The 14,977-nt window shown below is 43.1% G+C and overlaps 2 protein-coding genes across 8 annotated transcripts in view; one reads left to right on the top strand and one right to left on the bottom strand.

Moving 5' to 3' along the window:
• Positions 1-1,349, top strand: part of znf521 (zinc finger protein 521) — an 89,549-nt gene extending 88,200 nt beyond the window's left edge. For all 7 annotated transcript variants that reach the window (XM_068603164.1, XM_068603155.1, XM_068603122.1 and 4 more), the window contains one exon: positions 1,058-1,349. In XM_068603164.1, coding sequence (XP_068459265.1) covers positions 1,058-1,087 — 30 coding nt within the window. In that variant the 3' untranslated portion in view covers positions 1,088-1,349. The remainder of the gene's footprint in view (positions 1-1,057) is intronic.
• A 9,269-nt stretch (positions 1,350-10,618) lies between these two features.
• Positions 10,619-14,712, bottom strand: LOC137782155 (histamine H3 receptor-like). The gene is made up of 3 exons (XM_068571290.1): positions 14,237-14,712; positions 13,565-13,731; positions 10,619-11,368 (listed from the first exon to the last, which is right to left on the bottom strand). The coding sequence occupies exons 1-3, from the start codon at positions 14,481-14,483 to the stop codon at positions 10,619-10,621; spliced, it is 1,164 nt and encodes a 387-aa protein (XP_068427391.1). The 5' UTR covers positions 14,484-14,712.
• Between the last annotated feature and the right edge of the window lie 265 nt (positions 14,713-14,977).

Raw genomic sequence — 14,977 nt, 5'->3', positions numbered from 1 at the left:
GAGAGCGGGAAGCAGAGGAGCTGTCCGGGGCCGCCTCTTAAAAAAAAAAAAAGGGAGAGCAGGGCCCAGGCGAGCCACGCTAACCCTTACAGGGGTCACACTCCTGCTCCCCCGTCAAACAGCTTATTACCCCACCTGTCGGGAAGTAATCGCCCTAGCTGAAAGGAAAGCTGTCGAGGTGTTTAAATGCTTTATATGGAGGCAGCTGAAAGGGTAAAGAGGGAAGGAATGAATGCAAGGGAGGGAGGGCTAATAGTCGTCTCCTACCTAGAACTGCCCGAGGGATTCTGCACCAACAGGACTGAAGGTGACTGCTTTGGTAAACCTTCTCTCCGAGGTTGCAGTAATCATTTTAGATCGTCTCTCCCTCACCGCCTTATTTTCAAACTAGTTTAGCTTTTTTTTTTTTTTTAAAAATGTACTTTACATGCTTGTGCACTTTATTCTGTGCCTATGTGCAGGACAAAATGTATGTGTGCGCTGGGGTGTGTGTATTTGTGCACGCATGCGAGGCTGATGACTCTGTGACAGGTGTGTCTAGTCCATGCCAGTTTAGAGAGTCCAAGGCCGTGTTTTAAACAGAGCGCAGCAAGTGGGGCATGTAGTTTGCATTAAAGGGATTAGCAGTCACTTCAAAAGATGACCTGGATTCAGCCCACCAGGGACACCAGTTACACACCCCCTGGTCCACACTCCCTTTAAAGAACCTGGCACAGCTGCCCCACTACAACCACTCTCCACGGCCTGTGTGTGTGCCTGCATATATTTGAGAGATACAACAAAACAGAGTGATATTGTCAGCTTGTTATCCCGTTGTAGTTAATTGTGCACCGTTACATATTTACCAAAGTGTGGAGGATCAAATCGTCATGATGATCCAGTCGTTGCCAATCATGACATTTGAAATATATTTCTGGGTATCGAGCATAAATGTCCTTGTTATGGAAAGGGAAAAAAGGTCACCAATGTCCTTTTTAATGAAAGGGAAGGAAACGGACAGAAGCATTTGTTGTATGTGATCATAATGTCTCCCCTGTTTCTTTCTGTGTCCTTGCAGAACCACTCGTTGACTCAGCACAGCAGCTAACATGGCAAAGATCAGCGCCGTGGCCAAGAACAAGGATCACGTGACGCAGAAAATAATGTCTGACCGCCAATTACCATCAGTGCAGTTTCCCACTGACTGTCTTGCACTGAACTTTCGGTTCAGTTTCACCACAAGGAACCATGCCGCAGCAAGAAAAAAGAAAGGCAAAGAAAATAAAAGGAAGAGGGGGAAAGAACATAAAAGAGCCCTCTCCGTTCTTTACTAACCATTATTTCAAAAATAAAGAAAAAGCCAACTTGTTTGTACATAGAATTCTTCATGTGTTGCTTAACTACAGCTATATTGCAATCTTATACAGTATTTGCCAATGTACAGTTCAAAATGTTTGTCCGAAAAAAAGAAAAGGGGGGGGGGGGCGGGGAATATATCAATGACATTGTCAATCAGACCAGATGAGACCCAACCAGTTGTGTAAAGGAGAAACAGGGTGCCACCCAGAGCGAAGGAAGCTGTAGAAGCCAGCAAGTGTTGTTAAGAGTACTCTTTTCATCAGTGCCACTCCTACTGCGCAGTGTGTCACTCTGTAGCCGAACATGGTCAATCATTATGGGGTAGGAAAGCTTGATTCACCAGCAGAGGCTGAGATCTTGTCCCTGTGTCATAACATGGCTGCCAGAGGACCAGCTGAGAACGGCGGTGCGCCTAATCTGCGCTGCCTGCGCTGGAGTTCAGATGAGAAGAGGAAGAGAAAAAAAGAAAAGAAAAAAAGAGAAAGAGTGAGGGAGAGAAAAACAACACAGAGAACAGAAAAACAGGACAGGATGCTGATATATGCAAACGCAGTGACACAGATTTGGAAAAGGCTAGTTCCTCTGGTTGGCTCGTGAACAGAGGCGTGAAGCTCCCATGTGGCTCTCAGAGCATGGGGAAATCTCCAGCCCACTGACTCAACCTGTACATTTCTGTTGTCAATGTTTACTGCTCGTTGAAGCCTGGAGATTACTGGAATATTTTTTTCTTTATGTTTTGTTATCTATACATATTTTTTTTTTTTGCAATAGGGGAGTAAATCCATTTGGATTTGGGGTCATTAAGACTGAACATAATTTCAGTCTGTTTTTGGGGATAAAGCGTGGTTACTAAACTCCGTCCCTGGCTCTCCTGGAGAGTGCCCAAGTACTCCTCTTGTTTCTTTGCAGCGTCCTATTGCTCTCTGCTCAAGCTGGAAGCCACTGAGGCAGCATACGAAACTTTAAACCATTCTGTTATGTAAATGTTTTGCATTCATTGAACCTGAGATGCACTTTTGTATAAAACTTTAATGTTTTGACATTTTGATTGAGAGTTGTTCGTACACAGTTTACAGGAAATCACCATCTCCTGTAACAAAAGGACAGTTATCTCCGATCTTATTAAAATGTATTGTACAAATATGGAGTTCTGTATTTGGCAGACCTCATTTTTTGTGTTGCACATGTGATGGAAATATTAAAAAATGTATGAGGAAATGGCTTCATTGTCCCTTCATTATCCACATAAAATACTTGTGTATCTGAGTGTTGATCTCTGTGAACACAATTAACCCGTCAGACAAGACCTATGATGGCAACAACAAGACCATCATCAAAAGTGTACACTGCTTTTTTTCATTGTATCAAATTGCATCCTACTTTCCCCTCACTCCCTCGTGGCTCTCGCTAACAAACATCTGAGCATCTTAAGGGAGGTCTGTGTTATTAATGACTCCATTACCCATCACCCTGTGCGGTCCCATTCTACACACCCTTGTGCTAGGTCTATTTAGGGAGTCTCCAGCACTCCGGGAGACCGCAGAAAAGATTCTTCTGCCTTCGCCGGATGGGACGAAACCCATGCAACAACATCTGTCTGTCCCAGCAAATGATTCATCAATGGTGACACACGAGCAGCATAACATTTGTCGAAGCTTTCAGCCTTGTTTTTAAAAGGCTGAGCGCTGTAGCTCATTGTAACTAGGTTATAGCGTGAGTAACAAATGGCCGTGGACCCACGCTTTATTTTAAACACACAGAAGACAGTGCATTGTATGCGTACATAATACCATATATTGTACGCACATTAAAACACATTTCGATTACTAAGAGCAAAACAGTAATCTCCCTATCTTTATTTAGTATGTGCAAAGCATTTCTACAAAGATTCAAATGTGATCCCTCTGGATGTTTATATTAAAGAACATTTGTCACAGAAAATAATCTGTGTCAGTTTATTACATTTTCTTATTTCAAGCGTAACATCAAAATAGGCATGTTGTCTGTCATCTATTATCTTTTATTACATTACTATAATGAAGATCATGTGAGGAATGGACTGGGCCTCCTGCATTGACAGACTCCCACACTGGAGACGCAGCCCCTTGTCCAAATCGGAGATGGTATGGCCCAACATTAACTGTCATACTGAATGCAAGCTGGGCATCCATTAAACAACTTTGCTAGCATCTCCGCGTGCCAGGCACTTTTAATAAGCTTCAAGGGCATTTGAACAGGTCCAGAACTTAGCTTTGCCAGAGATGGACTGGCCCACATCATCCATTACATTAAATTGGGTGGCGGCCTCCAGCTCATATTTATGATTTAATTAAATTCACTTGTGAGGCGTATCAGAACCACTGCGGCCTCCCTTTTAACGCCAGCCTAAGCAGCAAAACACACACACACACACACACGCACACATACACAGCTACACACATGAGTGCGTACACAAGCGATGTGCTTCTGACACTCGCCCAAGTGTGAGACTTTGTGGGCGCTTTGGCAGGGGCATTCTCAGGGGTTCGTTTAAAGCAATATAATTACACAGCCCCCAAGTATTCTTCCATCAGAAAGCAGCAGAATGGATGGCTTGTTCAGAGATAACTTAGCCTGGCTGATCCTCTGCGGTGTCATTGCCTGAACATAACCTCGATGCAAGTGGCACTCAATGCTGCTCAGAGCCTGGCCAGTCCTTGGTGAAACCGGGCAGTCGGGCCAGATGTTTGGGAGTAGCTCAAATGCCATTGTTCTTGTCCAGGATGTGTGTGAAATGGCATTTTGGATTTTTTCTTTTTCATTTGACAGTCTAATACCCATAGTCCCCAAGAGGACAAGTGGCAGCCTGTGTTAAGACTTTATTAAAGAATTATGAGATCTGACTGAACCTGTGCAGTATGTTGCTATCCTCAATGCTGAAAATGTGCCACTTCATCCGGTATGAACAACCTGCACAAATGTAGGTATGCATTCAGTGTTTGTCCCTTTTGCTCCGGTGTCCTTGCTATCACTCTTCTTTGGTGCAAAATTTAGTTTGGTGAAAACTCCACATTGTTAGGCTGCGCAGTCCTCCTGCTGAAAGAGACCTCAGAGACCTCTTATGGCATTCAATATGTGCGCCCAAGCGTGAGATCCAGATCCATTTGGCCAGGAGATCCGCTGGGAGTGTCTGGGGTAACCCAATCTCTCACACCAGCACTCCACATCCAGAGAGCCATCTTTTCACTTCAGAACTGTGTCAGCAAAATGGACGCCCCAACCTCAGTGTGCAGCCCTGCCACAGTGTTTATGGATCAAGCATGAGGGCCTTCGATATTGTCTTTTATTTATATTTCGTGTAATTTTGTATACACACCCTGTTTCTGTATCTTTAAAATGGAATCGTGATTTAAAAAAAGAACTTGTGAAAGCTGTACCTCAAATATTTCTCCTCAGAGTAAAGTTGCTTTACACATTTTTCAACTGCAAATGAATCGAATAATAGTTCTCAGACAGTTATCAGGTAATAATTATAGAAAATCCCCTCGAGCTGTTAATATCACCTTCAGAGGATATCTACCTTCATTCTCCACGTGAAGCTCCAAAACTTGAACATCAAAATAAATGTATTTGAAAAATGAAACATTTATTCCAAATGGATTTTTGGCGAGGAGATGCATCTTTCAACCCCTCATGCATTTTCTAAACGGCTTATCCTGTTCAGGGTCACGGGGGATTTGAGCCCATCCTCGCACACATTGGGGCAAAAGGCAGGGTACACCCTGGCCGAGCCGTCAGTCCATCACCGAGATACACACATGCAGACAAGCAAAACACATTCACCCTCCTCTGTAGCCCTTCATAATGATGCCCCCTGTCTCCCGAACTGGGAGAGCTGAAGGTGAGTACCCCCCTCCAGTCATCTCCCTCTGCCTCACCAAGACAAACACTTGAAATAGACAAAGCACGAGATTTCTTTCTTTTGGGTGTGTGTGTGTGTGTGTGTGTGTGTGTGTGTGTGTGTGTGTGTGTGTGTGTGTGTGTGCGTGTGTGTGTGTGTGTGTGGCTGGGCCGGGGGAGGATTTTCAAAAATGTATTAAACACCAAGCAATAAAATATAGACCAGGTGGGGTCAAATTCACTGCAATTCTCCAGGCTCTGCAGCCGATGTGGCCGATGTGATGATATGAGGACAGGGGAAGAGTCTAACAAGAGGAGAGAAAGGGGAAAGAAAGTATCAATAATGCAGAGTACACCGTATCCAGCTGACAGTAAAAATAGAAAACACACACCGCCTGAGAGAGCGGAGAGCCCACCGAATTCTGGGCAGAGCCCCTTCATGCACGCGGCAGAACATGAATCTACTGGTTAAATGGTTTGAGCTTGTTGTGGCTGCTGAAACCGGTTCAGGTGTTCCAGCACCATTGATGTGAGAGGGAATCTGCACAACGCAGAGAAGGCAACGTTTTGTCACGTGTCTCTGGAAATCTCTGTATATGTACATATTAATGCTGATGTAAAATAATATTTGCACGCTGACATCTGCCTCGTGTTTGCTGAATGTGTGAACACATGGCGAATAAACACTGGTATGTGTTGCACAAAATGTGGAGAAGGATGCTCCGATAGAAGACAAAAATGGCTTTCTTTTTTAAATTATTTACAATAAAAATATTTATTCTTTTTATTTTGGTGAATCTGGAATGGCAGTTAAACAAATACTGTCACTGTCAGTTGTATATTTATTTCCCTCTTTCTGGTGATGAACTAAATAATGCTCCATAATGGAGCCCCCTGGGAGAACGAGTGCCTCCATCTACCAGAGCGCCCCGCTCTCTCTCTCTCTCTCTCTCGTCTCTTCTCCTCTTTCCTGATTTTATTCCTCAATTTTCTTTAAATCTGCCGTTCATTCGTGTCCTGTCTTTCTCATCCCTCACTACCGTCCTCTCTCACCCATGTCAGTCTTCATCGCTCTCGCGCTTCCACTGCCCCTCCTCCTCCCTTTGCATCTCTTGTATTGTAAACAGCTCACAAAAGCATGACAAGGTCTCTGCTCATGTTCCCCCTGCCTCCCTCTCTGTTCTCGCAGCTATTTGTTATTGTCTTCTCGCTATCGTGTGTGTTTGTCTCTATCACGCGTTCTTTATTGTGTTTTTCCTCTGCGTCAGAAAAGCAAAAGTTAATTAAATATGGAACGAGATGGAGCAGCATCTCTTTAAACCATCATGTCATTAAAATGGCATCCCTGGGAGATCAGCTTAAAAGGAGTCGGAGAACAATGTCTTCTCCGTCAGATATTTATGGGCCTGGTTATGTAAACATGCCTCCTTTATTCTCTATGTATATTTCATGTAATTATCACTTTTTGTAGCGCTTCCCCCGTGAGATTCTTAGAGGCAAGAAGTTACTAGGGGAATGTCATTAGAAGAGACTATTGTTACAGCACTGCTGTGATACTGCACCGGGAAAAAGGCTACATTCCAGTCCTGGTGATACCTTTTATCTATATTTGACTTCATCATATGGGAACCATCAGTGTCTCGTTACAGTCTATCTGCAGACACAAACTTAAAACCCATTCTCTGCAGTTTGCCGATCTTTATTAACACCAAGAAAACACACTGAGTGAAACATTCAACGGCATGGATGCCTCTGATCTAGATACGACGGAGTTCACAGACTATTTACAGGTTTGCAAAAAACCTTGATGCCTCTTGCTCAGCCCGCCCATGTATCCATCTGTTAGAAAAGCTGAAGATCTGGAGCGAACCGGATCGCTTCGGCAGCAGAGGCCAGCGACTGATGCTCGAAGGCCTTGGTGCCAGCTGACGGAAGCCGCTAATTAAGCGGGCTTGGAAGCCAGTGGGGTGCCTTATGAAACAGGGGTGCCTGGGTTTCACAAGAGGGGGCCGGGTATCCATCACAAATCATCTGCGTTGCACGGAAAAGACGAGGGTCCGCTCCGTCGCGATGCCACGTAGCACTCTTTCACTTCGGGCATCACGTCAAATACGCCCCTCGCACAAAAGCGTTCCACCCTCTGTGTCCTCTCTCAGCTTGTTCGCCATCGCAGGGGGAGATGTTATTGCATGGCATGATGAAATTGCATATGTCAAGGTGCATTTTATTCACTGCAGATGCACCTAAATGTGGATGCCGGGTGAGACGGCTGTGGGTGGACGCAGTCAAATGCACATGGAATAAAAAAAATAAAAAACACAAACAAGCTCCCACATCTGGACTCCCACATGCATGACTTAATGTCCCTCTTCTTTCTCTCTGCTGTAGGGTCAGAGTGTCTCTAAGTAATCTAACTAGCTCAGACTTAGGGGACAATATTAGGTCTGCCATGACTTCTATCATTACTGTTTTACCAACCACAGGCAGATACGGCACTCGACCATCACTGAACCTGCCATATTGCTGTCCAACCTGACCCCGCAGATGCAGTAAACCTAAGTGAACCGCAGTTTTGAATGTCGACGGCAATAACCACTGCAGAATTGCTTTTAATCAACGTCTGAAATGAGGGTGACTTGAAGCGTCGCCCCATGCTGATTAAATGTAATTGTTTAATTGCCAAGTGCTGGGAACCCATCCTAAGAGGATTCCAATGGAATTATTTAATCTCTAGTCAGGAAGTACACTGCAGGAAAAAGCAGAGGGAAAAACGGAAGAACGGAAAAGGCAGAAAATGAAGCAGAAATAGTCTTTTTTTTTTCTTTTTGAGTATGTCCCTCATGAAATATTTAACTGTGGTTTACATTTAGTTAGCGAAGAAAGTGAACAGCCTACGCGGAGGGAAGATGGACTAAGTGATGCTACAACTTCAAAAGAGGTCAAAGTTTTGACCTGTATCTGCAGAATAAAGTGGTTTCGTCTTGTCTGCCGGCTCACTTTTATATTTCAGCCTAACTTTTAAAATGCTATATTGGTCATCGGCATGTTGTAAAGAGAACTGATCTATGAACAAGTCTCTATGTCTTTATTTTCTCCATTGTGTATTGTCTATTGCGTAGACTCGAGGTGTTGTCCAGTTTGAAAACATGAGAATTCAGCATTAAGTCATCCTAACCAAGTGTTAAACTATTCTGAGATTCTCATGGGGAAGTTATATAGGCCTTCTCCCCCCTCTGATCACTGACTGAGTCTCTGCTAATGGGACTCTATAAACTTAAGAGGCACAGGTGCGCTCCATTTGGGGTCACTGCTTTTAGATCCATCGCTTGGGGTCACAGACATCCAAACCCCTGCGATAAACACATTTATGTGTACTTACTGAACAGGCTTAAAAAGACACACACGCGCGCGCGCACACACACACACACACACACACACACACACACATACACAGACACACACATCTCTGCATGTGGATGTAATTAAAATCTCTCATCTGTGTTTTTTTCCTCCAAGACCAATTTAAGTTGGTATGATCCGCGACACAGTCTCAGTCGGTAGCTACATCGGTTTGGCACACATGCCATGACATTTCAATCTATCAACAAAATCAATAGCAGTAGAGCTCCTAATATAACTGCGCACAGCGCAAGCGTTCCTCGCGGTGCTACGGCTCTTGCTGTCACATTTAGATACACAGGGAGTGAAATCAGGCTTGCCATTCCGCTGATAAATGCAGTTCTGTCGTCCTGAGGGAAATGTGCTTGCATCCCTCTGGTCAGAAGTGTGCTTCTGTCCCCCTGCCACGCCAGAGGCGGGGGGGGTGGGGGTGTGGGGAGGGGGAAGCAGAGGCCCACTGCCTGCAGCTGTGCCCTTATTCCCAGCACCTGACCAGGGGCCCAGATGTGCACGTGCAACAGCAACAATTTGAGCAATGTAAGTCCCGCGGGACCGAGGCACCTGCAAACATAACCCCACTATCTAACATGACGGCGTAATTACAGTTCTTATAAATCTACATCTGGAAAGAACTCATTTAATCTATCAACTCATACAGCTAGACTGGGGAACAATACAAAAGATGGTATTGCACTCTCAGCATTTCATCTGCATATCAAACAAAAGCCACTCGGCGCTTGGCACTGACCCAATTAGCCACCAGGTAGACGGTGTCGACATTTTAAATGCGTCACAGAGCTTAATTTCTTTATTTTATAATGTGCATAAAGAACATCAGCCGGTAATAGAGATGTGTTTATTTGGGCAAATCCTAAATTTAAATAACTCAAGCACCAAATATTGAACTTTCTTCTGAGCCAAGAGGACAACATTTAGGCCTACGACATTAATATTTAAGTTACACAAATAGTTGCCAAGAAAACATATAGCATAAAAGCACATAAGGACTATGCAAAATATTTACTAGAGTTGTAACTCTATGTGACAGTGAAAGGACTCACTGTGAATAAATATGAAGGGAGCAGCATTCATTTTTATGAACGTATGATTATATTTTTCTACTACACTTTCAATCAGTCAGGGTCCTGGTGCAAAACATATAGCACATATATAACAGTTCAGATACAAACAAAAAAATAAAGCAGTTGATGGAAACCCTGTTAAATTACAAAGATTGACTTCTCTCTGATGAATCAAAGCGTAACGCTCCAGCACAGGAAGCTGCAAAGGTTAATGGTGACATCTAGTGGCACACAAGCAAACATGCACCTGCTGAGCACATCAAAAATATTCATGGCATTGTTTGTAAACAGATTACTTTGCTGTCTTACATAAAGTAAATCATATCTGTAAAACAAACTGAGAAATAATCTTTGAATTTTGTTTTTCTTACTTAGAGCAAAGAAGACATGTTTTTTTTCTAACACAATGTACTCACTGTATGGAGAAATGTCATTACTGTGATTTTGTATAGCAATCTGCCCCAAACGGACAACGTCATACTTCATGGCATTTTTTCTTTTCATCCCGGTGCTTCTGTAATCTCATCAGTGGTAAACCTGCTAACAGCGAAGGGTGATTGGGTTCTGTTTTACAGAACGGCACAGTGAGTGCAACACACATACCTTGAGCTTGTTCTGATATGTGAAAACCATTGGTGTGTTCAGTTTTGTTTTTAACAGAAAACATATTTTTGATGGCAGTTTAATAGACACTTTAGATTTTAACAGAGCAAACTGTAAATAACATCATACTGTACAGTAAAGAACTTGTATATCCAAACACTGAAAAGCTTGGGGGGGAAAAAAAATATGGTCTTAGTGACAAACTGCGATGCACAGTTTAGCTTCATCTACTGAAACTGTGTAATTTATGGGTCAGATTTGAAAGATGTCCATACACAGTTTTGGCACATTGTTCATCAGTCTTCCAAATCCGCTTGTCACTGGCCAGTGCGGAGGACAGATGATAGGGGAGTAGTATGCCGCCTCGGGCAGAGAATCTTGCTGAAGGCCCTGCGGAAGCTGCTGTGGCAAAGTGGGTACAGGAATGGGTTAATAGCAGAGTTGAGCCACAGGAGCCAGAAGGTGACCTCGTACCAGTGATGCTGGATGCACCGCCCTCTGCAGGCAGCACGGATGATCATCAGTAGGGTGTACGGTGCCCAGCAGATGGCAAACACACACACTATAATGGCCAGGGACTTAGCAATTTTCTTATCCCTGGACAGACGGCTAGGCTGGGCAGCCCTGCTGGTTGAGGGATCTAGTTTACACAAACTGGGAGAGGAGGTCTGGGAGTTGATAGAGCCTCTGACAGCCAGTTTCATGCCAAACCCACAGTTGTGGGACAGGGTACCTTTCCCCTGGGCAGCGGCAGGTTCGCTCAATTGAAGGTGGAGCTGGGCCTCCCTGCTGTGGAGCCTCCTCCTGCGTATGCTGAGGTAAATGCTGAGGTTGAAGAACGCCACAGAGATGAAAGGAGAGAAGAACTCCAGCATGGAGGCACCCAGCAGGAAGTACCAAGAGTAATAGAACTCTGCAAAGCACTCATCCTTTGGCACGCGTCTTTTGCCCACCACCAGTTCCCAGAATATGATAGCTGGGCCATACAGGACAAAGGCCAGCACCCAAACAACAATCATCTTGAGGACAGCTTGATGTGGCATGCCCTGTTTGGCGCGATAACTTACCTGCAAATATAAGCAGAAATCACAAAATATACTCAGTGATATGGTGAGGGTGGGGTCACTACATTTTATCTGCAGTGGTTGCAATGCTACTTGCAAAATGTTAACATCATTCTCCAAAAGTACACTATAATGAGCCATAAAACGGTTGTCAATGTTCATTTATATATATATTTTGGATTTATCAGAGCAATAACACAGTGTAAAAGAAGGGCATTGTGATTAGAAATACAGCTAAATGTGACATAAATGTTTCCAACGTATGCAAAGTATTAAAAGTAAAAATTGAATCCAGGCAGAATGACCCCTGTTGGTGTTATTGTATAATTTGTTCTAAAATTGGATTGTCATTAGTGATGCATTTATGTGTTAGCAGCATTTTAATGTTGCAGCTGGTCGGTATTGAGATACATTTCAGTATTTTAAATACTGTTATGTAGTTTAATCTCGTACAATAGATCATATTTTTATGTAAAATAACATCCAGTGAAACCCTTCTGACCTGATGAAAAACTGAGAATTTTCACAATTGAATCATCAAGCAAATGAACATTGAAAAAAACATATAATATGCAGCTTTGGACCGACATAATGACATGTTTGTGAAATTGCAGAACATGTTGGTGGACCAACAGAACATGTGACCTGTTCAACATCCTGACATCATGCACTGTGTGTAAATGAGTGTGAAGTCAATGAGGCACTTCTCAGGGCCACTTGTCTCAATTAGTGTCACTTCCTATGTCCCCGTCCACATTCTTGTTCAGCGGGCAACATGCCTCTCCAGCTGCTATCCCCCTGTTCTGAATGACATAGAAATAATTTGCATCTCTTGAAAGAACATGGAAAAATGTTTGTGTAAATTAATTGGTATTTAGCGATTCAAGACATCAATTCTTTACCCTGCTTCATGTCGTGTTGTTGCACTCAATGGAGAAGAATCGCGCATGCTCAAAGGTCCAATCTCGATATTTGCATATCTTTTTAGACTTTTTAAGATTACGTCCGTTAGCTTCGAGATATTGACATCAGCTTGTTCTTATAATCTTAAATTGCACATGCAATAGGGTATTTTCTATTTCCTGTGCAGTTAGCATTTTGCTAATGTGCTGACATTTCGTCTAACTGCCAAATATATATGCTTCCCATCTGACTCCATTCTTTGAAAAGACTAACTTTGTCCTGTGGCTGTTGACGATCCTTTGTCTTTCAATGTTCAGAGGGAAATGCTTTTAGGAAAAAAACCTGCTTGGCAGCCAGTGGCCTGTTTCTGCTTTGATTGATCTCTCCAGGTTGGAAGGACCATGGCACGGAGGAGGATCTCTATGATCAAAGCTAGCTAATTAAAGAAGGGTCTCTCTCTCTCTCTCTCTCTGGTGTTATTTGTATTTGTTGCTCTGATGTTAAGTGTTTGCTTGTGAAAGGAGACAGAACACTCTCTTTGTCTACCATGCCAAGCCTCATCCCACCTTTGAGTTAATGTACACATGTGTAGGATATAGTTAGTGGGCTAATGCACAAAGTAGGACAGGTTCACTGGGCCTAAGAGCTGCAGCGGTTTGAAAATGAAAAAGTACTGGATCCAAATGGAAAATGGACATAATTAATGTTGTACAATTGTGTTTCAGAAAAGCAAAGCAGTGGCAGCTGCCCAGAATTTACTGAAGTGGAAGTTAAAGGTATTTAAGTTTTTCCATCAATCTTACAACATCGACATCTTTCATATTTTCCAACAGCCAGTCTGTACCAAAGTCAAAATGTCACTTTTTTTTTTTTGGTATCTTCGTCATGGGGAAGGGCTATAATTAGGGGTGGCACTGGGCCTGAATGGGTCAGGAATGATTAACCTCTGCAGATGGGCACATTTGGGAGAATGAGGTGGCTCCGCCACTACCAATAACCTATATAGGGAAACTCACCGGTCAGAAAACAAGCCACAGACACTGGCAGTGACCATGTGTGTGCTGCAAAGGAAAACTTGAAACTACTTCCACTTTTAAAATTATATCTTAAAAAACTGTTCACTCAAATTTGAATTAAAAAAAAAACGTGTTATTTCTGGTTTATCTTTATTTGAGAATGACAACATTTCAGATTATTATACAAACATAGAAAGTAAGTGCCAGGAGTCACAGTTCTAAATTCACTTTGTTGGTGCAGTGTGCATTACAGATGTGAGGCACAGGATGATCCACTCACTGCTCTGGTGACTGACAGGAAGCGGTCGTAGCTGATGAGGACAATGTTGAAGGCTGATGCCGAACAGAGCAGGTAGTCCATGACCAGCCACAGCTTGCACAGTCCCCGGCCCAGTGTCCACCTGCCTGTGAGGATGTAAGGCATGTAGACCGGGATGCAGAATGCCCCTACAGACACACGGTTATTGGGAAAAGAATAAAAAACCAAGGCTGCACCGAACATTTTGAAATAATGCAGATGCATAAATGCTAAATACAACTTTCAGGCAAGGAGAGTGACAAAGTGATGAGCGAGTGTGAAAGAGCAGATTATAGAAAGATTGCACGTGTACAAAAATGAAGCAATGCCATTGTCATATTAAGGATTTATCAAGAAATATATAAAGCTCTCTAAATACATATACATAGTTGGTCTCATTAATGCAGCTGCTTAATTGATGAGTGTACTTTAAATACTCTGCTTGTTAACACATCACCAGAGTAAAGGGGGATTGACAGGCATAGAGGAGCATCACACATATTCCAAATCTTTATCTGTCATAAACCGGCATGGATGCATATATCATAAAGCACTTCAAAGCCTGCAACAAATAAGCTTCATGACAAAGATACCACATACTTTAATTGTATTATGTTTGTCATTGAGATATCAAAATACTAAAGTTGGACTTACCTACAAGGAAATCTGATATTGCCAAATTCAGGAAGTAGTAATTACATTGCCTTCTCAAACTCTTGTCCACTTTAAAGGCCAAAATGACAAGTGCGTTGCCCAACACTATCACAACGACCAAAGTCACCATCATCACCATCAAAATGACAAAAACGGGTCCTGAAAACACGGAGCTCCTCTGGACTCTAGTTGAGGTGCTGTTTATATAGTACCGAGTAGAATTGGAATCAGTTTGCTCCTCCGACATGGTTCTGATGTGACGATGAACGACGCTCCCGTTATGTCCTCAAACGGCCAGAGCTGAAAATAATAAACCAGCAACAGGTGGCAGTGGAAGGGACTCTGCATTCAACACCCCCATGCATGCTCTAAAAGCTTCGCTTCTCCGTTTGAAACTGAACACAGTGTGCAGGAAAATCCACGAGAGAGCGCACAGCGCCTTTCCCAAAACGCTGCTTGGACACTTGACGAATTACGCATTTGTCAGCTGTGGTGCCTTGCCGGAGAAACGTGACTTCTCATCACACATTGTATGCAATGACTTTAAAGTGACATCACGTTCCGTGCAGTTGATACGATGAGGTTTAGAGACGCCACAGAAAAGTTCGGTCCTCTTATCTAAAGGGAAATTAACAAACAGTTGCGGTATCCATTAACTCGTGTGCTACTATTTCAGCAACATCCCGCAATTTGTTCAATTGAAAGAGTTTTTTTAATCTGACGATGGAAGCTGAAATCAAT

Source organism: Clinocottus analis, unplaced genomic scaffold (genome assembly GCF_023055335.1).
Source record: "Clinocottus analis isolate CAN_PGR_092001 unplaced genomic scaffold, fCliAna1.0.p SCAF_11, whole genome shotgun sequence".
Lineage (NCBI taxonomy): Eukaryota > Metazoa > Chordata > Actinopteri > Perciformes > Cottidae > Clinocottus > Clinocottus analis.
Note: the sequence above shows the minus strand (reverse complement) of the source record. Positions and strands in the feature narration are given on the sequence as shown.